Below are 26,509 nucleotides of genomic sequence, written 5' to 3'. Positions count from 1 at the left end.
GATATATATTTGATAGTCTGCCAGAAAGAAGTGACATCCCTCAACCCTAAAGACAGACACCCTTGCCCAAGGAGTTGTATGAATCAATCAATCCTAGATAAACTAGGAAATGAAGTTAAACCAAACAGCCAGATCACGCTGATTTACAATAGTTCCAATAGCCTTTTAATGAGCTCTTTTATTCATTATAAGAAGAGCCACTTGTAGCCTTTCAGCACTGAGATCACAACCTTATATACTGTACCTGTTTTTGCTGAATAGAATGAAATCTGGCATGATTTTCTTTTTTAAAAAGACCAAACAAGTTGTTATTTTTTTTCTACCTTATTCTCCTTGGATCCATGTCTCCCTGGTTTTGCAATGCAAGGGTTCTAACTGTATAGGAGGGTAAGCAGTGAGCAGGTAGAATGGTGGGTGACATGGGGTCTCTGTTTCTTTTCTATTTTTAGTATCAGTATCATTTCCATTTTATGCTGGATTGAAGAGGACCAAAACAGAGCTGGGTCACCTGTATGGAGCAGGCTGAGTAGCTGCCAAACCACATCACAACAGTAAACTGAAGGCGCAACATACCTGAACTTTTCAACAATCAAGACAAAAAACACAACCAATACATATTAAGAGAAGACAGGGGTAAGGCCATCAAATCAAACCACTGGGTTCCCTGGGGCCCATAAAAATGTACAGTACAAGAAAGTAAGAAGTGGAAAATGAGCTAATATGAGAAGAAAACAGTAACATTTCTGGAGTATCCAAGGTCGCCCTCTTGGAGTACCTCTTTAACATACATAAATTTTCAAAAGTTTTTTAAAAAGTTTTAAGTATCACATCTACTTAGAAGTCAAATCTAACTTTTGTTTCCAACAGCAAAAACTTCTCCCAGGGAGACTGATACACGTAAGAATAGAATCTGCTTAAGTACAGTGGTGGACTGCAAACAGGACCACAGATTCCTCGCCTCCCAGTACATGCATTCCCCCATGGAGAGGTGGCCTCTAGTTGGTGACTTGCTTTACCAATACACTGTGGCAGAAGAGATGTGGTGCATACCACTTCTAAGGCTAGATCATGAGGGCCTTACAGCTTCCACCTTACAGCTCCCTCCTGAAATGCTGCCCTGAGACTGTCGTGCCCTGAAAAAGCCCAGGATGAAAGATGGGAGGAGAGAGAGGCCCTGCCATCCTGGCTGTCCCAGCGCCAGCCCCCATCTTGTCCGATGAACACAGCCCCGAGAGCGAGTCCAGGCAGGACCAGAAGACAAACTGCCGGCCAACCCACAGTCAGGAGAAATGAGTCACTGTTTGAAGCCACCAAGTTTGGGGGCGGGGGGGTAGATTTTTAGACAGCGGTAGAAACTGATACATGTATCCTCTAGGGCCAAGATTTAAAATCTAAACAAACTATTACAAAAATAAGAGAGTAAAAAAGAAAAAGAAGGGGAGTGAAATATAAAGTGAGAAACACATAAACACTGCTAATGTTATAGTTATATACATCAAGTTTAATTTAAAATTTAAAAATGCAATGTCCAGTTCAAGATCTAGGACAGGGCCTCTTATTAAGGATCCAAATATCCATGCGTGGCTTTTGAAATTATATGCAATTTTTGTGTACATAGGCGTTTTTTCCCTGGGAGGAATCTCTTTGCCAGAAGACTCTCAACAGGGTCTGGGTCTAGAGCACTCATGCACACATGCAGGAGGCTCCAAGTGCCCCAAGCGGAGGGCCCTGGTGGGAACGGAGCAGCTGGGGATCTTTTAGAGTGGCATTAAGTAACTTTCTAAATTAAGCCTTCTTTTTCATGCAACCATTAAAAGTAATGAGGGCTTTATAAATAGTATTTATTAAGTGAAAAAAACAGGAAATTATTCACAACTATAATTACAACTGCATGAATACATATATACAGAGACTAGAAAAGAATATGTAAATTGAAAATAGTTTTCAGATTGGCGGGATGGTGGGTAATACCCACTTCCCACTTCATTTCCCAAATTTCTTAATGCTGTTATAGGAGAAGGGGCAGGTGATGACTGAAGGATCAATTTCACATTTGAACATATTTTCAAGCCAGTATGCCTCCTGGTCACCACCTCCTCACCAGGACCCGAGCCTACCTTACCTATGGCATCCTGAACCCTGTCTCCACCGTGCCCAAGAGACAACCAAGACCTGGCAGTCACCGAGGAAAGACAGCTTGCTCACTGTCCCCCCAACAGACTCCAGAAAGTGAGGTTTTCGCAAATCACAACCCAACGCCATTTCACATTAAACCACTGTTTCCACTAGATTTGTCCATCTTTCCTAAGAAAATGAAATAATGAGTCTAAGTTATCAGACTAGAACACAGTCTTTGGTGGGAATAGGGACACATCCAAGAGCCATTTTTACTTTTCTCTAAAAAATGACTGGCTACTGCCACATAGATCTTAGCTCACTCAACAAGGCTTTCAGAAGCTACAAAATAATTTGATTACAAACCAGAGGATTGAAAAGAATAAGGAGTAATGTTTTCTAACATAAACTCTGAGAGAGAGCACAGGACAGTATGCTCAAACATGCCAAGTTCAGATTCAACTATTTCCACCTTAACATCCTGTTAAGATATACTCTGAATCCTGACATGGCATAATTCATTTAAATGGTTATGTTCAAACAGAATACTGTGCATGTTCTACAAGGATGAACTAGAGCTCTGAATAAGACATTTGAATTATTTCACATGTTGTGTTCAAGTGTTTTTTGGAAGTGAGAAAATCATTTGTAGCAGTGGTTAACATTTCACCCTGCCCTAAAACACAAGGGATATTATACACAACAGAGATTCTGAATCACTGGTTTAAAACTTAAGCTATAGAGTGTAAGTACCACCAGAGTTGTGTCACAAGTCATGATGTCCACAGTAAAATGGTATTTTAACTAAAAGTCATCATAACTAACGACCCGTGCTTGGTTTATAGTCAGTATTCACGTATCACTGAATTGACAGTCCTTAGTGCTCTAGGGATCAATTCCCAATCACCAGGGGGAAAACAGGAGCAGTGTCTGCTATTTTCTGAAGACTGTTATTGTTTTTAACATGGGGCATGGACAGCATTTATGGTTCAGCTCCTTCTTATTTAGCACAATTTAGGATTCCTGTAATCACTACCTAACACTGGTGACGTGCAAGTCCAGGGAGCAGTTAAACCCAGTGGCAACTAAGCATTGCCCCACGTCCAACATATGACAGCAAACTTCTGTGAATTTTCAAAACCTTCAGAAGATTACTAAAAATATGGATCTCTGCCTCAGCTGCCTGCTGCCAACATTAGTGTCAGTCTATCATACAAAAGGAAAGATACTCTGACAGGCAGAAAGTAGGAAAAGAGAAAATCTCTCCAGAAGACAGTAAATTCTCCAGGAGTGAAGGAACCATGAAAGGCTGAGAAATGATGCCTGACAGGCAGAGCTTCCACTGTTCCCTCACTTGGGATGAGAAGAAAGCTTGGAAGAGCTGGCACTGGAACTGCCCACTGACTAAGGGTTGCTCTAGGCCACGAGCTTCGAGTGGTTCGGGACCAGCATCAACTGCCCAAACTGCTACCAGGAGAGTCCGGCCATTCCATGTCACCATACCTGAGCCAGCTCCTTAACGCGCTTCTCCAGGGGCGCAGGCAGGCCTTCGGGAAGGGAAGAGGGCTGCCTGAATTCCTGGTCGAGTCCCACCCCAAGGGAATCGCTTTCATCATCCATATCGCGGAAGGGACTTCCTTCTGGAGACTCACTGAGCAGCTGCTCCAAGTCCAAATCAGTCAGCGAGTCCATGGCGGTGGCCGCCTGCAGCAAGTCGTTGTCAGAAGTGGAGCCGAAGAGTGAGAGCAAAGGGTCAGAGGCGCCCTCCAATTCCCGCAGGCCCTGAGCTTCCACCGACGAGACTGCTACGGGCTTATGCTCTTCGTCCCTCTTCCTCTGAGCCTCTTTCTCCTTCTGAAATTTCTTCAGCATCTCTTTAACGCTCAAAGCCCCAGAATACTTCTTTTTCTTCTTCTCCTTACTGGCATTGAGGGCTGTGAAGCTGCAAGCAAGGGGGAAGTCAGTTACTAAGGCTGCAGTACACCTCAAAAGGGAAATTCAGAGGGGCTTCAGCCCTTCTCCCAGCGCAATGGTCTCCAGGAACCTCAGTCACAAGTCCACCCTGTTACTCCTCCTCCCTCCTCTTGGCATACAGAGCTCCTTCTTGCTGGGACCAAAGCTTGAGATTTAATATAGGTTAGTAAAACAGTATCACAAAATGCTACATATCCGATGGGTTTTTAAAAACCACTGCCAGGCTGAAATAAAAGGTTGCAAAAAAGGGGGGGGGGTAAGAAAGATATTTAAAGGGAGAAAGCAGGAGCAGCAGAGAGCAGCATCAACTTGAAGGGCGACTGGGGCGAGACCAAGTGAGGCAAAGGAAGCAGGACCGGAGAAGACAAAGGGGGAACACAGACAGGAGAACTGGGGCAGAGGAGGGGTGCCCAAGAGAACAGGAAACATCAGCAATCACACACTGACAGAAATAGCTGCCAACACTGACAGTGGGACAGAGAGAACTCTGATGTCTGACACACAGAGATGTGAGAGTACAGACTATATGCCCACATGGCACCGTGGGAGGCATGACGGGGAACGCAAGGCCAGGCCCTGCTGCCTCTTCTGAAGCTGTGAGGAGGAGGGCGAGCCAGCTCCCAGGTGTCCTGCCCTAACAGTTCAGATGTCATCCTAGCAAAGAAGCTGCTGCCTCTCACCCGGCTTTGGAAAACTTGGACTTTTTCGATTTCTTCTCCTTGTCATAAGAGTCATCTTTTTTCTTCTTCTTTATCTTCTCACCACCTTCCTTCAACTTCCGCTTCTGAGAATTAAAGACAAGGCACAGTTACACGGCTCCCTAACTCTGGGAGCAAGTGCACTACACAGCACCGGCCTTGCTCCGCCCAGGGTACATCCTGAGAGCTGTCTTACTTCCTTCACGAACAAAAGCTTTCCGCTCAGTCCTTGGACCACAGACCCACAGGTCAGGACAGCATTCCCACTGACAGCGGCTTCTGGGAAACCCGGGCCTGAGGCAACAGAGGCCATTCTGCAGCCTGAACAGTTTCTGGTTTAAAATGAGCTATGTGTGGGCCTACCTTGCATTTTAAACACACAGGCAGTGGTAGATAGCTTTCAAAATAAACTTATCTTAGGGCTGACTTGTTTTCGTTGGGGTGACAGCCCTGGGAACTGAAGTCCTCTACATGTCCACAGAAGAGACACAGCAAGCTGGTGCAAACGCCCCTCACTCCACACCCTTCATTGCCCTCGTCCCCGCCCTGGGACCACCTCGAGGAATGAATCCCTGCTGAGCCTGCAAGGACACAGGCATGGATACAATGACCGAGACCTCCAGGTTCACGGCACCTCACCACAGCACACGTGTGAGAAGGGAACCGCCAACCTCGGCACAGCTGGTGCCTTTCCGCCAATCTCCTGAGTCATCCTAAACCAGCACGTATTCTGACAAGTCACCTACTGATCTCATGAGGTCATGTAAAAAAGCACTTCTGAAATCCAAAAGCGAGCAACGTTCTAACCTTTGGAGATTTTTTCTTCTTTTCTTTAATGAAGTCATCCTCAGATTCCGACGCCTGTCTAAACTGCAGCGTTCCCGAGTTAATGTAAAATCCTCCATACTTTGTAGTCAAAGAAGCAGGAACAAGCTCATCGTACTGAAGGGGGGAAAACACACGGTCAGCTCCAAGGTCTGTACTACAGTCCAAAGGTGCAGAGCGCGTCTCGAAAGAGCAGATGTGACCATGTTTCTCTGTCACATTTCAGGCAGCATGCTAAGACATGTTTCTGGTCAATCACCAATGTCCGAGTCAGAAGGTGTTTTGGACATCTCTGATCACCGTTTTCATAAAGGGAACCAAGGCCCAGATCAAGGTGTCACTTCCTCTCCCTTCAGTGAAGCTCTTTCCTCGTGCTAAGGGCACATCCACTGACTCCACCCCCAGCCTCCAGGCGCTGTCGGTAGATGCTAGGGTGCAGTGGTTCTGGTGGTCTCAGAGGTTTCATTAAGTACTTACCGCCTCAGAGTTATCGATGAAGGAATCAGATTCATCATAACCATAACCCATATCAATCAAGTCCTGTATTCGGTCTTTTCTACGTTTCTTTCCACCCTAAAATTTAAAATTGATCACATGCTTTTTTGTACTTGTGGTAAGAACACATAACACGACCCTTTTAACAGATTTCTAGGTCTAGGGTCAGGGTTTTTTTTAATACACAGAATTAATTGTTGCCTTGAACTCCATCAGCTAATGACTAAAGGTTATAAAGCACTGGAACAGTCTCATACACACACACACCAAAACCTCATTCCCTGAAGACCTTTCAAAATAGGACAGATTTGTAAATGCATAGAGTGGCCTAAGACAGAAGAAAGAACTAAATGGCTTCATATGCTTTGCACCAAAATGTTATTCTCAGGATAAATTCTAAGGGTAAAAGCCCCTTATTTATTCATCCGTTTAGCTCCACACATGAGTTCCTGCCGTATGCGTTTTCTTATCTTAATGCATTTGTTTAATAACTTCATTCTGTTCTCTCCAAGGTCTACACTTGTTTCCACATCAGTGTTGATTAGATGATAAACCACTAAAGGAATATGGAAATGTCTGAAAACCTCTCCCACCCAACAAGGTTGTTTTGTTATCCAACAGAGAAATCTTACATATTTTTCTTCAAATTTCCGGGCAAGGGCCTCCACTTTATGCCTTTCCTTTTCTTCATCATTGAAAGGATCCGAGAGATCTTTCTTCTGTAAAGAGACCATTCCACAAAAATAGGAGTCACAAAAAAATTCCCACAATGCTATTCCTAGTGCCTGCACTGACTCAACACCTATAAACTGCATAATAAAAACAATTGTTTTTCAGAAAAGACAAGGTAGAATACATGTTACCTTCCCATCAGTGTTTACCTTAGCTGTGTAAGAAAGTAAAATTTCCATTCACAAGATTCAAGAGAACTTGACTAAATGCCTACAATCGCCCATCACACGCAGCACTAGGTCCTATAGGGCTCCAAATATGGCAAAGGGACTTTAGTCAGGGGATGCTCAACCCGTGTAGAACTGTGTTCCAATATAACTGATTTCCTTTGTAATCCTAAAAATTATTTTATGCATTTAAAAACATTATTCTAAGAAGGGGTCCATAGGCTTCACCAGACTTCCAAAGCAGTCAATGGCTCAAAAAGGTTAAGAACCCACTGAGCATAGGACAAGCTCTTGACAGCTATTCAGCCTTATTGGTTAGAAGAGTGGTATGAACTTGCACTTCTCTCAGAGCTACAAACAGTCAAACCCAAGTTCATGGCATTACCTTTCCTTGGAAGCCTATCTTGAAGGATCAATAACCTCCCTTCCCTCCCAATCTCAATACTCCCTCCAGATACTTTCATGTGGTTTTCCAAAGTTTATTTATATTCCATAAACTTACTCTTACATTTTTCTTGAGAAAATTTTTCAGAGTTGGACCTTAAGCTTCCATGGTAAGGAATCTTAATTTTAATAAAAAAAACTCCTGTACCAAATACACTTAAGACTTTGGAGTCCAAAAACACTAAAGATCAGATGCTTGTTTGAAAACAAAATTCTCCCATCTCACCCTCCCATCTCTGCCTACTGAAACTCCACTTACCCATAAAGGATCAGTTAAAGGACACACACGTACATTGGGACGTTACAGAACATGTACATACCATAAATGGGTGGTCTTTAAAACAGCTTGTCTGTATCTTCTAATTTTTCTACGATGATCACATGTAACCTAAGTGGTTCAAATAATTTTAAGAAAACCCACCCACCTGGAGCAGCGCTGGATTTAATGCATACTCCTTAATGCCCTGCAAACAGCAGTCATCCACTATTTCCTGAATGTATGAAGGTCCAGCTCTGTCTCAACACAGCATCTGGAATGTAAGCTCCTCTCTGTCTAAGCCCTCCGGGGCCTGTATTTGCACCAGACTTAAACCATTACCACATTGTGACTTCTGCTACCTGTGCTGGTGTAATTCTCCTAAAATATCTACAAGAGCGCAAAGTTCCTGTAAGGTTGGGACAGCAACTTCCCCACGTTTACATAGTCCTCAGTGTAGCACAGTGCCTTCACTTTCTAAGATATACATGCTAAGTGAGTTAATACATGAATGTGTCAGATTACATTATGCTTTGAACACTGCAGAGTAGACATGTTAATTCAGGAGTTCTGAATCTGAGGGCCAGGAGTGAATCCCCTGAAATTGGATCCAAAGTTCTCTGTGTAAGCCCCATGCATTTTTCTGCAATTGAGGAGGGCATCTGAACCCCCAAAAAGGTGAAATCAGAGCACTGGAGTTCAAATTTCAGTTGACCTACTAATTTGGTTAGAGCCCGTAAATAAATACCTTAACCAATCCCTGCTACTGTGTATTCCTCTCAAGGAAGAAAATCCTGTTCCTACTTTGGAAAAGAGTTTATGAATGGATATGAAATTACTTTTTCTCATCCTGACCACTGGCCCTCATACAACAGGCTGACCCTTGGCACAGACTGAACTGGTTTCCATTCAGCCAATCAGATCTTTACCAAGGAAACACATTTTTATCTGAGTAAAGAAAAGTGGATAATCCTTCTAACCAAAGGCACTCACTCCAAACAGCACAACCATGGATTAGACTGCTGGAGCACTGGCTCTGAGGCAATCTGCTAGAAATCATGCACCTGCATGATCTCATCCACACACCCCGCCCCCCTACCCCGCAGACACACTGTGGGCCAGGTACTAGCCTAATCCCCATTTCACTGAGAGCCACTCTAGAGATCCAAATGCTGCAAATGCAGGACCCTACTCACCTTTCCCTCAGAGGCCAGCCTAGCACACAGGTATACAGTAGGTGCTTATAAATAAATGCTCTTGACCTAGCTCCTACTCAAATTGTATGATTCCATTTATATGAAATACAAAAACATGCAAAACTGATCTCAGCTGTTAGAAATCAGAACAGTTGTTACCCTTGAGGGCTGAGGCAGTATTTTGGGAGGGCAGAAGGAGGGTTTCTCGTGTCCTGGAAAATGTTATATTTTGTAATCCAGGTGCAGATTACATGGGTGTTTGTTAAAATCCATCAAACTGTATATTTATCATATGTGCACTTTCCTTATGTACATAATTCAGTTAAAAAGTTTATAAAAAATTTTTACAATGTTAACGAATTGCCAAAGTATCAGTAACAACTGAAGCTGGGTAATGGGTACATGGGGGCTTGTTATACTATTCTCTCTACACTGTACATGTTTGAAACATTCCATACTAAAAAAGTAAAACAGTCTGCCAGGAAAATAAATAGATCGTTTAAAAAACATTTAAGAAATCAAACTGGGACTTCCCTGGTGGTGCAGTGGTTGGGAATCCGTCTGCCAATGCAGGGAACACGGGCTCAAGCCCTGGTCCGGGAAGATCCCACATGCTGCGGAGCAACTAAGCCCGTGCGTCACAACTACTGAGCCTGAACTCTAGAGTCCGAGAGCCTCAGCTACTGAAGTCCACACGCCTAGAGCCCGTGCTCCACAACAAGAGAAGCCACCGCAATGAGAAGCCCGCACACCGCAACGAAGAGTAGCCCCAGCTCGCTGCAACTAGAGAAAGCCCGTGCGCAGCAACAAAGACCCAATGCAGCCAAAAATAAATAAATAAATAAACTAATTAATTAATTAATTAAAAATCAAACTGATTCTCAAGAGCCCTAAAGGCTGCCCAATTCCAGTGGGGAGTGGGGGATAAGAAATCCCAACAAAAACAAAACCCACAAAAATAGGATTCTATCCATCCAGGTAAAGAAACTATCCAGAATATTACTTTTCAAAAGAGATGAGCAGGCTGTGTCTTTTGCTTGCCCTCATATTAGGCACAGTGAGATTCCCTTGGAAAAGAAAAATGTCCAGCACGAAATTCCAGCACTGGAAAAGCCAGGGACTAGTCACACTTACATGTAACATTTATAGACTTGGTATGAAAAAATTTGGTATTTATTCATATTAGTTAGCCATAATTCAAATTAGCCTTGGATGTGCCATACATTTTCTCTAGCATAAATCAGGAGAATGGTTCTAGAAACAATTCTATCCCTTCCTGCCAGAGGAAAAACCAGCAGACCTTGTGCTTGCTTTGGGGGGGAGCCCAAAGCCTCTCTAGTACTGCTTCCACCCTCCAGAAGCCCCATCCACACACGCTGCCCAGAGCATTAGATCTGCAGAGTGAGCTGGGGTCACTGGGGTATACCTTGTCTGCAGGCTGAGGTCCTTTCACCTTCCCTCGTAAGTTCTTCACCAGCTCTGGGTAGAAGAACTCTGGGCAGCGCTTGTGATCTGGCTCAAAGAGAGTAAGTGTGATCCGAACAGCTGCTGCAGCCGGCTCAGAGTCCTGATGCTGTTCTGCTCCCCCAGCCTCCTCTTTCCGGGATTTCTTCAAAAATGCAGGATTCAAAGAACCTGGGAGAGAGGTGAACTGGACCCTGTGGGGCTCCGACATGGCTACCAACAAGTCTTACCAGGTGTCACTGCATGGCTTCTGTTAACATTGAAAAGAAGAGCCAGGTCAAACCGAGATGATAAAAATGGTGATTTTTCTTGTTCAGTTACACCGATTTAAGTTTAAAAAAAAAACTTCACTGTCAAGAAGAATCACTGTTAAATTTATCTTATCATTTACTGCTTTTTTCTTCTTAAATACTATTTATTTTAAATATAAAAAATTTCATATAGATATGAAAAGCACCCCAAATCCTATCATTCAGAGATAATCACTGTTTAGCATACTTCCTTCCAGTCTTTTTTTTCTATGCATATTCACTAGATTCTCGACACTAGAGAACCCATGCTGATAGAGCCTTAAAGAATCCTCAGAATTGCAAAGAATCCTAGAGAAAATTGGTTTTCATTTAATTTATCCAATATTTTTTTTACTCCTGGCTGAGAATAACCTCTTTCTTAAAACCTCTTTATTTTCATCACCAGCAGTTTACTTTCATGTAGGGCCATTCTTCACAATGACAGTTTTCATCAGTTCAGAGAAGTACTGCCTACCCCAGGATAAGTAAGACTGCTGTCTCAGAAGCAGTATGGCTAGGCTCACTTCTGAACACCAGCCTCTCACCACCCAAACTTGGGCCTCAGCAAAGTGACAAATTATCACAGGCCAAAGACCTTCAAAGTTGCTCGGAAATGATCAAAGTATATTGTGAACTCCAGAATTCCAAGGATTTACAGAATATAAACATGTAAATCACGCTATATATTGTGTGTGTGCTTTATGTGTAATTTTGTGTCCTACCTTTTAAAACCCACATTCCACCACACCAATAAATAAGAATATTCATTGTAGCCTTGTTTGTATATGAAAAATGATAGAAGCAACCTGAGTGTCCAACATTAAGGGAATGGTTGAAAAAAATCTCAGCTTTTTTATTGATTTGTAAGGGCTTTTGACTTGTTATAGATATATAAATAATAAATATGTAATGCCTGTCATATCTCTCATACTTTCTCCTGCTTTGCTATTTACTGTTTAACTTTGCATAGAGTGAGGTATGATGAAAGAAATTTTAGCTTTTTATGCAGTTAAAAATAGGCTCTTTTCCCTTATGGCTTCTTCCATTTCTTTTATGCCTAGAATGTCCTCCTCCAACCAAGTAATTCTTGTAAAAGAATTTACCCATTCTTGTTTTATAGATGCATTTTTCACATTGAGCTCTTTAACCCAAATTGAATTTACTATAAGGTGAGAGGTGAGGCCCTAACCTGGTTTCTCCCCAGCATCAATCACCAAATAATCCCTCTTTTCCCTGCTGATTTGGCATATATTATACATGTCTTTAATATCTTAAGGTCTATTTCCGAAATTCATCCTGTTATATCCATCTAGTATCTAGATTCCTGAACCAGTACAGCACTGATTTGAAAAATTCTATGGTATATTTCAACAACTTAAAGATTCATTTTTATTATTCTTTTAAAAGTAATACTTTGCTATTCTAGCCTATTAATTATTTCAGATCAATTTAAAAATCATTTTAATAAGTTCCCCCAAAAAGCTCACTGCATTTTGAATGTAAATGAATCATAAATGTGAATTAGTTCAGGAAGATTTATATATATCTTACATATCCATATACATCATGTGTATCTGTATACATGCAATATTCACTTCTTCTATCATGACCATAAAATTGTGATCTATAAGACCAGGTAAGGGAGTAAAATAAAATATCTAAAAATGAAGAGTTAAAATAATTCTAATTAGAAAACAAAGCAACTGGCAGCAAAACAGGTTGGTGATGCAAAAGACCATCATGCACTAAGATGTCAAAAGAAATTCCCCTAAAAGAAACTTTCAAGGCCCCCACAACAGTCGTGATTCTCTGGATTGTGGAAATAAATCCCAGCTGAAAGGGATTTCATAAAGGTCCCCCACTCATAAAAGCAGGCAAAGTGAAGGTGAAGGTGAAGGCATAAAGGTCCCCCACTCATAAATGCAGGCAAACTCTCACTGTAAGAAGAGAATTTGCATGTTAACTGATGGGATGCAGAAAGGTCATCTTAGAAGTGGGAACTAGGTCCCTGCCCTTGACCAGGCAGTAATTTTAAAATGTAACCTTATCTTGGCCCAAATTTTAGATAGTGTAACTTCAATCAACCCAGATGGTAAAAATTCATCTCTTGGTTGTGTAAGTGACTTTGCAGGCCTGAGAAATTACAGTAGTAAGACTAGAAAATAAAGTAAATCAAACCTACAGCATATTAACACTTAGATTTTGGTTTAAGTTTTACAGTCATCGTGATAATTGCTGTTGCTTGTTACTAAGTCATTTCAAACATTTAAGAGAATCAGACATTTTAATGAATGATGTTAGACTTACAATTTTAATCTGAAATGCTTAAGGGAACATAACTAAATTTGAAAGTGTGGTTTTAAAAGACCTTACATTTACACGTTAATTAGACTTAAAAGAGTTAAGTCCTTGGAAAGATTTAACTTCTAGGTTTACAAGTTCACTGTTTTAGAATTTTGAAGTATTTGAGAGAACAAGCATATAAAGCTTTAAACGCAGTGTAAAACATTTAAGGGAATTTAATTTCGTAAAAAAGAGCTCATTGTTTATGGGAATTTAATCTATTAAACTGTTGCCTTAATTGAAACTTTGTCAAAAATCAAACATTTATTTTTACGTAAACATTCTTAGATTTATAAATAAAAGATCTGTCGACAAAGCTTAAAAGGCTTTAAAAAAGCTAAGCATTTAAATACTCAATTTTAATGAATTGGCCATTAATTCTAAATATTTATTTATTTATTGATTGATTGTTGGCTGCGTTGGGTCTTCGTTGCTGTGCGCGGGCTTTCTCTAGTTGCGGCAAGTGGGGGCTACTCTTCATTGCAGCGCGTGGGCCTCTCATTACGGTGGCTTCTCTTTGTTGCAGAGCACGGGCTCTAGGCGTGCAGGCTTCAGTAGTTGCGGTGTACAGGCTTCAGTAGTTGTGGCTCACGGGCTCTAGAGTGCAGGCTCAGTAGTTGCGGCACACGGGTTTAGCTGCTCCGCAGCATGTGGGATCTTCCTGGACCAGGGCTCGAACCCATGTGCCCTGCATTGGCAGGTGGATTCTTAACCACTGTGCCACCAGGGAAGTCCCCATTAATTCTAAATAAAAGTACAGTATTCTACAAACAAAAGCATCCCTCTTAAAAAACTTCAACTGATGTTATCCAAGAAATACTAGCCTCCTTTTCCATCTCAGGTTATTCCCAGGAATAGTACTTTTTGTTGTTGTTACATATCCTCTTAATCATATATTCAAAATGATTATTGGTGAAACGTAGAAAGACTGAATTTTGTATGCTGATTTTATAATTAGTCTGTTCAATGAACTCTTATTTATTTTAATGGTTTTCCCTTAACTTTGTTTTTAAAAATAGGCTGTCCCATCATTCACTGACATGAGAATTTTGTCTTCTCCTTTCTGAAAAATTATGTTTTATTTTTGTTTCATGTCTTATTGCATTGGCTAGAACTGCCAGGATATCAGACAATATATTCTTTACCATGTTCCTGACTCTAACGGAAATGTCTCTAGGTCCAGTGTGAAGCTGATTTAAGATTCATGTATTTTATGAAGTCATTCAAGTATCCTTCAACTCCTCAAAAATTAAGAATTTCTAAACTAAGAGAGTGTGCTGAATTTTATTAAGGTATATCCTGGAAACTCAAATACGCTTTAAATGACCAACTCGTCTTTAAAAAAACACAAAATAGTTAACAGTAAATGACAGTTCCTGAAAACAGCTGACGGTACTTCAGGGAAACTGAACTCCAAAGAGAAACCAGACTGCGGACAAGTCAGTTCGCTAAAACCCCGCTTACAACCAGTCTCCCTGTAACAAAACGCCCATAGGAAACGGCGTGTGGACCTGCCACCTTTTCAAGCAGGCGGTGACTCAAGAAAAGTCCGGTTCTAAGTTAAGTCAACACCTGACTTAACTGTTTGGGTTCTGGAACTGGGATTGGGACCTTTAAATTTTTTTATTTTCTACCTGGGATGTTGACGTTTAGGCAGACGCTGTGTTGAACTGCTGTTCACAGTTCCCCATTCAATGGTTTAGTTTTAACGTACTGAAACTACGCCTAGCATCTGCCTTCCTGCTGTCACAACAGCCTGCTCCCAACTTCCCTAAAAGTGTCAAACTACAACAAGGCTTACATGAGAGCCCAGTCCCGACAAACACACGCACCTTTGTCACCGGCGCAACGCAGGCTACGGCCCCGCGGGCCGCACTCGTCCCCCCGCGGCCGTCCTCATGCCGGCCCGGGAGCCCGGGCTGCGGCGCTGCTAGCGGCCGGCCCCCGAGCCATGCCTCCCGGCGGGCGGCCGGCCCGCGTCGCGGCCCATGGCCGGGTCCCCGCGCGCCCGGGGGGAGCTTCGCCGGCCGTGCCGCCGCGCCAACCCAAGAGGAAGCGGAGAGACGCCGGCTCCACGCCGGCCAGGCAACTCGGAGCCTCGGGGCGGGCAGCACTTCGCCCCTGGAGAACTTGGGGCGCGGACGCAGGCTCGGAGCGGCTCCCCGGACGCCGGCCTTTAGAAAGCGCGCTCCGAAGGACCTGTCCGCCGCCCGGGGGCGACCACGCAGAGCCCGCCAGGTGCGGGGCCCCGAACGCGGGCGGAGGCTGTCTTCCAGGCCGCGCTGAAGTCCGTCAGGGCAGCTGCCGGCGCGGCAACACGGCTGGCCCCGGGGCCCGCGAGGGACTAACGGCCGTAACGGAAGCGCCGAGGGGGAGGGAGCTGGAGGCCAGGGCCCGGGGGCGGGGCGGCCACAGGGCCGGCTCCCTAGCTCGTTTGGCCGGCCGCACCGTCGCCGCCGCCTCAGACCCCGGCGCTTCGTTGTCACAAGCCGGAGGGAGGGGGAAGGAGCCGGGAGTCTCCGGGATCCGGCGCGCGGAGACCGCTGCTCCCGGGTCACGTGCTGCTCGACCGGCCAATAAGTCCCGACGGGCGCGGTGACGTCAAAGCAGCGGCGTGGCCGGTTACGGCCGGCCCCCGTCATGTGACCGGGCTCACTCCAATGCGCGGCGCCGGGGCGACCTGATGTTCCCGACGGCCCGTGCGTCGGCTGTGGTTGGGTGGTAAGATGGCGGCTGTGAGTCTGCGGCTTGGCGATTTGGTGTGGTGAGTCCGGGCTGCCAGGGCCAAGCGAGGTTCGCGGGGAGCTGCTTCCCTAGGCGTGAGGTGCACGGCCCGCCTCGAGGCTGCTTTTCAATGCGCTCCAGGTCGTGGAGAGAGGGCGAGACAGGTGCCGGCGCTGGGAACGAAGCCGGGCGGAAGGGGCAGCCTGGCCCCGGGGGACTGAGCCCGAGGCTGGCCGCAGCGGGCCCGGCTCTGAGCTCCGAGGCTGCCCGGGGAGGGCTGCGCTCCGGACCCGGACGCCGGCGGCCACCGTGCGGGGAATGCCCGGTGCCGTGCGGCTCCGGGGGACGCCCGGTCCTCGCCTCGGGGTCTGGCTGGGGCTCCCGGGAAAGGAGGAGAGCCGGAGAGCCCGCGGGGCCATTTCGTCCGGGCAAGCCCGTCGAAACCTGCGTTGCGATGGAACTGACCTGTGCGGGCGGCTCAGCCGGGGGTGTCGAAACCGGACTGCTGGCGCTGCCCTGTGAAGAAATGGAAGGGGGACTTTTCCTTTACAACCGAAGGGTTGGCAGTGACCAGTACCTTCTTGGGTGCCTCTCGTGGTCTGCTTCTGTGTCCCAGACAACCGCCCGAACCGAGACTGACTGTCGCCGCCTCCCTCGAGCTGCGTAGCTCGTTTCTCGACCCAGAGGAAGGGCTTCCATAAGCATTTGTCAAAGCCGGGCTGGTGAATTAAACCAGACTTTGTAAGGGGAAGTCTGTGTTTACAGAGCGAACTGCCTCCCCACCCCCGTCACGTCACGGAGAGGCTCTAGACAAACGACTCTTGGTGGTTTTGTTTTTCTGTGTTCCTTCTCACCAGCAGAATGCCCATACCTTATGCACATAAGTCTACAATTTTGCATTGCATTTCTAAGGGACTTGGGCCTCTTGGGCCTAGCTGTGGAAGTCACGTTAAGAACTCCGGGTTGCCAGCTTTTGTTCTGGCACTTGAGGGTGGAAGTGGAGATTTAGGAAAATAAATTGCATGTTGAGTGAGTTGAAGATGGACTGGCTTTTCCAGGGCAAATGCTGACTCTCTGTGTTTTCTCTAGGGGGAAACTCGGCCGGTATCCTCCTTGGCCGGGAAAGGTGAGTGTCTTGCTACTAAGACGTCTGAAGTCGGGTTTGAGGAAGGGGAGAATGTAAGCTGTATTCCCCCTCAGTTTCTAGCATTGAGTTAAACTGGACTTATTTAAATAACACTCGGAATTTTTTTTTTTAGTATCAGTTTATTTAGAAACGACAGTATAATATAAACCAGGTCCTTTAATCTGCAGTAAGTTATTATTTCTTGAATCAGAGGTGGTTTGTGATAAAGTCTTTTAACCCTGAAAATCCATTCTAACTTGAATTTAGCTTTGCACTTAAATCTAACAAAAGGAGAAGCAAATAAATTTTCCAGGAAGAAAAATCTAAATGTAGGTTAGTGAAAAGTCAAAGTATTTTTGTCCCAACTAAGTTTAAATCTTTTTTCCATTTTACCATATGTGCTACTCCAGTGCATCTTTGCAGAAGTTGGCATTCCACATTTTGCATGAGGCAAGCCCTCATAGCTTTCCAAATGTTCTGTTTTTATATTCTTGCTAGGAGCCCAGGAAATGTCTTTAGACTGTCTCTTTGCAATATGGCATTTTCAGTGCCTCAGTTGTTCTTCATTGTCGCTGTTACCTGTCTCAACTCTTCCTGCACAGAAGTATTTTTAAGAGTATTCTCTATGTTTCTTCAGTGATGACAGGCTCACATTGCAGGGGGTAATGACGTTGGCCTTAGTTTTAACTGCTTTTAAAACAGGGTCATTTTAGTAAAAAGTATATTGTATCTGCTGAACGCTGTAGATCATAGTAGATGTAGGGAACTCCTAGAATATTTGCACATTTCCACATATCTCAGTAGAAAAATGACAGATTTGGACATAAACTAGGCCCTGTGTTTGGCTTTGTTTTTTAAAATGTACTTCTTTTGTTTTATTTCATTTTTTTTCTTACCAACTTATACCTGTGGAAAAAAGCCTTTTTTTCCCTTTCATCCTCTAGATTGTTAACCCACCCAAGGACTTAAAGAAACCGCGTGGGAAGAAATGCTTCTTTGTAAAGTTTTTTGGAACAGAAGATCAGTGAGTAGTGCTCACCAACAGTTTCACTTTCCCTACGTTTGGGAGTTGCCCTGGGTTGAAGCTGCCTTGTGAATATTCTACGGATCCTAGTTCAGTCTCATTGTAGTCTGTAAGAATGGCATATCATTCTGGCTTCATACATAAGTAAAAGGTGCTATTCTTATCTCCCAGAAATTGTCCTGGGACCAATAACAATGTCAGTCAGGTGGGAAGTGGGGTGCCACCTTCCAAATATGATAACCTCATTGAGATCAGTTCTCACGTCTCTTTACCCAACCCCACAGGCAGTTCCTTTTATCAGGAACTGTTTGGTTCTCTTTTAATGGTTGTTTATCGTCGTGGCTCAGGCATGAGGTATACAGTGAAAGCTAAAATTTCATTCATCTTAAAGTAATTGTTTAGTCTTGTTCTTGTAAAACTAGATGATTTGATCTAGCGTTCTAACAATAAAGCTTTTTTTTTAATCTTTACTGGAGTATAATTGCTTCACAATACTGTATTAGTTTCTGTTGTACACCAAAGTGAATCAGCCATATGCGTACATATGCCCCCATATCCCCTCCCTCTTGAGCCTCCCTCTCATCCTCCCTATCATCCTCCCTATCCCACCCCTCTAGGTCATCGGAAAGCACCGAGCCCATCTCCCTGTGCTATGCTGCAGCTTCCCACCAGCCAACTGTTTTACATTCGATAGTGATATATGTCGATGCTACTCTCACTTTGCCCCAGCTTCCCCTTCCACCCCATGTCCTCAAGTCCATTCTCTATGTCTACATCTTTATTCCTGCCCTGCAACTGGGTTCATCAGTACCATTTTTTTGTTTGTTTGTTTCATATATATGTGTTAGCATACGGTATTTGTTTTTCTTTTTCTGACTGACTTCACTCTGTATGACAGACTCTAGGTCCATCCACCTCACTACAAATAACTCAATTTCGTTTCTTTTGATGGCTGAGTAATATTCTATTGTATATATGTGACACATCTTTATCCATTCATCTGTCGATGGACATTTAGGTTGGTTCCATGTCCTGGCTATTGTAAATAGTGCTGCAATGAACATTGTGGTACATGTCTCTTTTTGAATTATGGTCTTCTCGGGGTATATGCCCAGTAGTGGGATTGCTGGGTCATACGGTAGTTCTATTTCTAGTTTTTTAAGGAACCTCCATACTGTTCTCCATAGTGGCTGTATCAGTTTACATTCCCACCAACAGTGCAGGAGGGTTCCCTTTTCACCACCCCCTTTCCAGCATTTATTGTTTCTAGATTTTTTGATAACGGCCATTCTGACCAGTGTGAGGTGATACCTCATTGTAGTTTTGATTTGCATTTCTTTAATAATTAGTGATGTTGAGCATCTTTTCATGTGCCTCTTGGCCATCTGTATGTCTTCCTTGGTGAAATGTCTATTTAGGTCTTCCGCCCATTTCTTAACTGGATTGTTTGTTTTTTTGATATTGAGCTCCATGAGCTGTTTGTATATTTTGGAGATTAATCCTTTGTCTGTTGTTTCATTTGCAAATATTTTCTCCCATTCTGAGGGTTGTCTTTTTGTCTTGTTTATGGTTTCCTCTGCTGTGCAAAAGCTTTTAAGTTTAATTAAGTCCCATTTGTTTATTTTTGTTTTTATTTCTGTTATTCTAGGAGGTGGGTCAAAAAAGATCTTGCTGTGGTTTATGTCAAAGAGTGTTTTTCCTATGTTTCCCTCTAAGAGGTTTATAGTGTCTGGTCTTATATTTAGGTCTTTAATCCATTTGGAGTTTATTTTTGTGTATGGTGTTAGGTAGTGTTCTAATTTCATTCTTTTACATGTAGCTGTCCAGTTTTCCCAGCACAACTTATTGAAGAGGCTGTCTTTTCTCCGTTGTATGTCCTCACCTCCGTTGTCATAAATTAGGTGACCATATGTGCGTGGGTTTATCTCTGAGCATTCTATCCTGTACCATTGATCTGTGTTTCTGTTTTTGTGCCAGTACCATACTGTCTTGATTACTGTAGCTTTGTGGTATAGTTTGAAGTCAGGGAGCCTGATTCCTCCAACTCCGTTTTTCTGTCTCAAGATTGCTTTGGCTGTTCGGGGTCTTTTGTAACAGTAAAGCTTTTTAACCAGATCTGTTTTAGAGTTGAAATCAGGACTATTAATTTGAGATTCTTCAATAGGCCATATAAGAAGTCACAGTGAAGCGAAGAATGTATATTTGAGTTTCCAGCAACTTGTTTAGCTTTCTCATCACTCCATCAAGTTGATTGCCTGGGTCTAGCTAGATGGTTTGATTTAAGTAGTTGTGTTTCTATTTATGATTCTTACAGGAAAACGTAGCTTTGGGTTTGAAAAATGTCTGTGACTTTTCGGATATATATAATACCAACATTTAAAATATACATTTCTAGAAAGCGATATATAATATTCCATAGGAAAATCTCTTACAACAGTATTTTTCACTGGCAAGCTTATGTGTCAGAGTGCTCATCCTGGTTTAGAGTTTGCATGGCATGTCTGTTTTCACCAAAAACATATACAGACATACCCAGCCCCAGTTCTTGTCACAAACCAACTCAGCAGCCTTTTGGTGGCAATATTTCAAGGGAGTCACTGGCCCAGAGCTGTGAGAGCAAGAGACAATCTGGAAGAGGGAATGTTCTGGTAATGCCTTGAATTTCACAGCAAAGATTGTCTGGATGCAAACAAGTATGATTGTACAGCCACACTCCACATTGCTGGACACCAAAGGGAACTCCCAGGAAAGCAAGTGCTGTGGTCCCCGTCTTCCAGGAACTCAGGACAAGACATAAACTCAGGTGACGAGACATAAACATTTTAGATGGGATTAAGTGCAGAATGAGTGATGTGTAGAATTATTGTTAAAGGGTTCTAGAACAAGGAGAGATCGGCAGAGAACAGCTAGGTCAAAGAAGGTTGCTGGAGAGATGGGATTTAGGTCAAACTCTGGAGGATGGCTAGAATTTGGACAGGCAAGAATAGTAAAGGCATTCCAGGCAGTGGGGGCTACTGTAAACCACTGGGAGTTAAGTTGGTTGTATGGACAGAGAGAGCCTTCCTGTGTGAGGTAAAGAACTTGTGCTTGGGGAGAACAGGGGCAACGTGGTTGGCCCAGCTTGGTTAGCTAAATGAAGAAGTACACAAGTCTGAAACACATATGGGACCTCATAGAAAGTGGGGAGTTAATCAGCTTACAGGAGACCTGAAAGCTATTGTGTTTTTATGATAATTTTTTAAATGCTGGAAGGCTAGAAGAATAAACTGTGGTCCCTATGTATACGAAATACTACAAATAGGACACAGGAAATTGGAGCTGAGGGAATCTCAGCACTCAAGCACTCAACCAGGCAAACCTTTGAAGCCAGTGAAAAGGATGAGTTTCCTGGACACAAAAATAACGTGTTGGTGGTGGTGATGATGTGATTTCTAACTAAAGTTCTTTGAGGAGATTCGTAAGCAAGTGGATACACAGCAGTGGCTAGATATAATATCTTTAGTCTTCTAAACCTCCTTGATAGTGTTCGTAAAAAACCATTTAAAAATTAAGCTACCAGGGAACTAACATGTTAACTTTTTGTGGCTAAGCAGTTGCCTTCATGAAAGGAAACAAAGGGTAAGGATCTGCAGTATGTCTCTAAAGGGAGAAGGGTTCTTAGTGATCAGTGTTAGGCAGATTTTATTTAGAATCTTTGTATTAACTGAAGGCAAAATCTCCAGATTGTTTGGTAGCAGCGAAATACTTTGGGGAAAGAGTTCTGGCTTGTTACCAGCCTAATGTATATTCAGATACCACTTTTGCGTGCTCTGTGATTTGGGCTGCTTCACTTTTCTAAGACTCTGTGTCCTCGTCCACATGTGGGGATAACACCCCCTACCTTGTAGTTATGAAGAAGTAGCATCACTTATTCATAATATTGGTTGGCAAGAGCAGGTGTTCGACAAACATCAGGTCAGGGTATAGATCTGTTACGAAAGAAGAAAGCTGATAAGAAGCAGGTGGCTTTAAGGAAAATGTGTGAGAGAGAGAGAGACAGACCCTGCCCATGGTAGGGCAGAGTGGGAAGGATCTGTGTTTGAAAAGAAAGGCATCTGGGAGTTGGAGATTCCTAAGGATGTCAGCCAGGTCTGTTCTTTTGACCATAAAGGCTTTGAACACAAAACAGTACATTGTTCCACCTTTTTTTGTTTGGTTGGTTTTGTTTTTTCCTTGTTACTCTTTTTTCTTATTTTTACATCGTTCCACCTTTATGTAAAAACTGTATCGTGCCTCACCAGGAGTACTATGTGCTGTCTAATCTGTCATCCTAATGGGATCTGTTGGAACTAGTCAGCATCGGGAAAGGGGACTGAATCATGTGAAAGAGAGGACTCTTTAATGTGAAAAAGCGAAGACCGAGAAAAAAACACCATCAGAACTGGTGAAATAATGAGCGGCCTTAAAGAGATAAACACTGACTTGTTCATAAATCCTCAGGTGTTTTGACAAGGGGCACCGTGAGTAGAATAAATGTTGTGTGACTGTGTTTAGGACATATATAAGGAGAACTGTGTGAGACGTGGTTTAGACAGGAAATGCAAGTGGATTTTTTAGGGATGAGAATGACTTTCTATGGGCAAAGCTGTAAGTGGCTACAGCAGAGGCTGGACTCTACCTCACCTTTAATGCTTGATGCCAGGGAGAGGGTCGTGTGCTCCTGGCACGTTCTAGGGGCTCCGTTGGTCACTGGGCCCTGACCTCGGTGGACATGTTCTGACCCAGTGAGGCTGTTCTTGTATTCCTGAGGAACATAGGATTCAGTCAGGGATGTTCAGTTTCAAAACTGACATGCTACTTAAAATACAGAGAGAGATGTGATTTTTTTATGTTAAGCAGGGACTTTTATTAAAGAGTAAAAAGGGCAGCTTCTTAAGATCAATGGTGATTTCAGTCTTTTAGAAACCTGATTTTTCTCTCTTCCTCTTCCAAAACATCTAGCAAATTATGTTGACTTCCCACTGGAAGAGGGAACCAGGAAGAGAGGGCCAGGGGTGATGTCACCAGGATGGCAACATAGTTCGTTCCTGACTTCGCTCCCCCTCACAAAAAGGAAGCGAGGAATAGACCTTCCCAACCAGCCTCCCCTGTGAGGGGAAGAACTTAATATAAAATGGCTGGATTCAGCTGAGCCTAGGTGGCTACGTGGGAACTGCCCACAGTCCATTTCTATTTTGCAAAAATTCAGAGGGGAAAATAACTTCATTGTAATTTTGCCAACTCCACCACATGACCACAACCAAAGATTAAGTCTCAGGCACATGATGGCCCACTTCGAACAGGTGGCTTCTCATCAGAGAAGAAACTGAGCTCAGGGTTTAAAAGTTTCATCAGTGGCCGTGAATGGCAGAATGGAGGGAGTTCATTTAGTTTGCAGGTGCTCAAAAAACCACCAGAAACAAACCAGTTCAAAGAATACTGTGGGCAAACAATGGGTAAATCCCAAACAAGAGTTTCTATAGCAGTCTTTGCATCTGATCCTCACAATAGCTCTTTCAGGAAACGTAGTTTTTCTGGTTCTTATTTTTCAACAGATGTAGAAACTAAGAGTCAGGAAACATAAGGATTTAAGTGATAAGATGTCCAAGGTCCCAGCCTGAGGTACTTTTTATATCAAGCTAGATATAAGGTGGGACAGCCTGGTTGTGAGGTGTCTGAGTGAGTGCTAAAATAACTTCTAGAGGGAATGCCCTGGCGGTCCAGTGGTTAGGACTCCTCGCTCTCACTGCCGAGGGCCCGGGTTCAGTCCCTGGTCGGGGACCTAAGATCCCACAAGCCTCGAGGTGCAGCCAAAAAATTTTTTTAAATAATAATGACGTAACTTCTAGAAAAGTTTGTGGCTCATAATTAGAAGCACAGCAGATTGGAACCATCTGAGCATCCCCTTTTCTTTTCACCTGGCACCTGATTGACCCACTTTCCCTGCATCCAACACATGCAATGGTTGGAGAATTGAGCCAAGCAGATAGTGAGAGCCACTGCTCCAGTATTTGGAGTGAGCCAGCAGTGTCCCTCTGCCAGAGCTGAACAGTAGTTATCCTAGAGAGCTCTGAGCAGATTCTCCCCTCCCAGTGCCAACAGCAGCTCCTGTCCTACAGGTGACTCCCTTTGTGGCTGAGGCAGTGGACCCCAGAAATAGGTGTCATGCATGAAAAGAAGTGGCTGGCCATGTTGGTGTTGGCAGTGCAGCTTGAGAGCCTTATCCAGCATTTGGGAATGTTTTCAAGTTTTGGAAACAAAAATCTTCTAAATCTATTTTCTCTGCTAGTCTTTGTTTTTTGGGGGGTTTTTTTAACTTTTTTTTTTTAATTTATTTTGGCTGCGTTGGGTCTTCATTGCTGCACACGGGCTTTCTCTAGTTGTGGCAAGCGGGCTTATTGCTGTGGCTTCTCATTGCAGAGCACAGGCTCTAGGCGCACAGGCTTCAGTAGTTGCAGCACACAGGCTCAGTAGTTGTGGCACACGGGCTTAGTTGCTCCGCGGCATGTGAGATCTTCTCGGACCAGGGCTCGAACCCGTGTCCCCTGCATTGGCAGGCAGACTCTCAACCAGTGCACCACCAGGGAAGCCCGGCAGGCAGATTCTTAACCACTGCGCCACCAGGGAAATCCCTGCAAGTCTTTGTTGATGTCTGTATGATAATCAGTTGCTTGAAATTAACTGAAATTGTTAGTTATTTGTTTTGTGGCTTTTTTGGTTGTTTTGTTTTTTGATTTGCATTTTTTTGGGTGTCTTGATTTCTGAATAGCTTAGACTTGGACCTGTAACACCTCAGTAATCCTCAACCTCTTTCATTGGTTTAAGTGGGGAGGGGGCAAGCATAGAAATTATTTATTAAGTACTACGGTACTCACCAAATCCAGATGGAGAGGTGAACACACATCTCTGACCTCATCCTTGTTCTCACCTGTGGGCTGTGCTTGCGTGTGTGTACTCTCTCTCTCCCGCCCAGGTCATTGTTGCTGTGAAGTCTGAGACACATAGACGAGGGTGCCTGAGATTGTTCATAGACTGGCTTCTTTACTATGATATCATAGTTTAGTTTTAATTTAAGGGGAAGGCAGGTCAGAATTATGGAAGTGTTTGAAAATGTGAAATTTTAAAATTTATTTTGAGTGTATGATCGGAAGGTGGCTTAGTGGAAGTTTTATATTCTCAAATGGAAGGCATTTGTAGGAGGTGTATCAGAATACCAGGGTAAGTTTGCTGCTCTTGGCCGTGTTACAGGTGCTGTTACACAGGCAACCAGGCAGTAGCTACCCACCTGAGCGGACCTACACAAGGAAGTCATGGGGGAGAACCCTCTGGGCAGTCAGAGTAGCCCGTGTGCTACAGCAGAGGCCTTTATCGTTGATACGTTGTTTTTTAGGAGTAATAGATATTCATGGTTTCCCCGCAAATCAAGCTGTAAACCGTTGAAACAATTCCATTCATCCTCATCCCTCAGACAGCCAGTTTCTGGCCCATAGGCATCCAATTATACTAGTTTCTTATGGCGAGTCCCTCCAGAGACACTGCACATCATCAGGAAGTTACATGTTCCTTTTTCCTCGTCTTTACACAAGTGCTTGCATACTACACACACTGTTGTGTATCTTGCTGTTTTCCACTTAGCCAAGTATCTTAAGGGACCTTCCATTTCATTCTTTGTAATGATCTCACTGATTGCCAGTTAGCTTGTTTTCGGGCATTTACTTCTACAAACAACGTGTAATTAACTTCTTTGTATATAGAAGCAAAGCCGGTTGGTTAGATACAACTTGACTAAGCCTGATTTTTTTGACTTCCCAGCCCACAGCAAATTGGTTGGAAAAGGTACAGCTCCACCTAGGCATTGGGAGCTCGTTAAGAGGGAAATCACAAGTTACAGCTTATATCAAGCAAAGAAACAGAACAGTCACTTTAAAAACATACAAACAACAGCAACAACTACAAAAAGCCTCTGCAACCATACATTATTTAACCCAGAGGTCGGCAATCCAGCCCCGCTGAACGTGCCTAGAAGGTGTCATTTACTAGGTGATTATTGAGCGCCAGTTGCATGCCAGGCCCCACCTGATGGGCCTCAGTGGATGGAGAGTGGGGCTTATTGAAGCTCCAGCTGAAATTCAAGCTTGCCCTTTTTAAGGAGAGAGAGTTTTGCAATATAGCCTTCAGAGAGAAAATTATTGAGATGGCCAGAGTGAATTTCAATTCATCTTGCTTTCAAGAGATAATCTTCCTAGGGCTCCAGTGGGCTGGCTTTTTTTTTTTTTTTTCTGGCTTTTTATTTACTGTTTTTCTGACGTGACAGGATGTTTCTCCAACAAGAGGTTGATTTCTTAAGTAGATTAACATTTCTTGCATTTGTCCTATTGAAGTCCCATTTATACTGTCAGTTCTTTTTTTTTTTTTTTTTTTTTTACTGTCAGTTCTTTTAGCAAACTATTTTCACTTTTCAAAGATGGTCATAAGAGGAAAATTTTAGTATCTCAAATGCCAGTCTTTATTTAGGATGAGTGAATTTTGACTATACTGTTCTCCTGGCAAAAGTCAGTAATGCACTTAAAATGCTTCAACTAACAGATAGGCATGGATTTATTAGTGCTTCCTCCACA

The 26,509-nt window shown here is 43.5% G+C and overlaps 2 protein-coding genes across 19 annotated transcripts in view; one reads left to right on the top strand and one right to left on the bottom strand.

Annotated features, from left to right (window-relative positions):
• Positions 1-15,641, bottom strand: part of UBN1 (ubinuclein 1) — a gene marked incomplete at its 5' end in the record, with an annotated part of 37,381 nt that extends 21,740 nt beyond the window's left edge. For 3 of the 11 annotated variants that reach the window (XM_082428990.1, XM_082428988.1, XM_082428989.1), the window contains 6 exons: positions 3,619-4,057; positions 4,770-4,873; positions 5,595-5,729; positions 6,090-6,185; positions 6,740-6,826; positions 14,832-15,641. In XM_082428990.1, the coding sequence (XP_082285116.1) occupies positions 3,619-4,057; positions 4,770-4,873; positions 5,595-5,729; positions 6,090-6,185; positions 6,740-6,826; positions 14,832-15,641 (1,671 nt within the window). Of the gene's footprint in view, positions 1-3,618; positions 4,058-4,769; positions 4,874-5,343; positions 5,369-5,594; positions 5,730-6,089; positions 6,189-6,739; positions 6,827-10,328; positions 10,617-14,831 lie in introns of those variants that run through there. The other 8 variants (XM_082428991.1, XM_082428993.1, XM_082428992.1 and 5 more) reach the window with 7 other exon arrangements.
• Positions 15,642-15,663: 22 nt separating this feature from the next.
• The window catches only part of GLYR1 (glyoxylate reductase 1 homolog), a gene marked incomplete at its 5' end in the record, with an annotated part of 36,172 nt that continues 25,326 nt past the window's right edge, over positions 15,664-26,509 (top strand). For 7 of the 8 annotated variants that reach the window (XM_082429039.1, XM_082429035.1, XM_082429040.1 and 4 more), the window contains 3 exons: positions 15,664-15,763; positions 16,813-16,849; positions 17,794-17,873. In XM_082429039.1, the coding sequence (XP_082285165.1) occupies positions 15,726-15,763; positions 16,813-16,849; positions 17,794-17,873 (155 nt within the window). The remainder of the gene's footprint in view (positions 15,764-16,812; positions 16,850-17,793; positions 17,874-26,509) is intronic. The other variant, XM_082429041.1, reaches the window with a different exon arrangement.

The sequence above is a fragment of the Balaenoptera physalus genome (assembly GCF_965194825.1).
Source record: "Balaenoptera physalus genome assembly, chromosome: 16".
Classification (NCBI taxonomy): Eukaryota; Metazoa; Chordata; class Mammalia; order Artiodactyla; family Balaenopteridae; genus Balaenoptera; species Balaenoptera physalus.
This window is presented reverse-complemented; position numbering and strand designations above follow the sequence as displayed.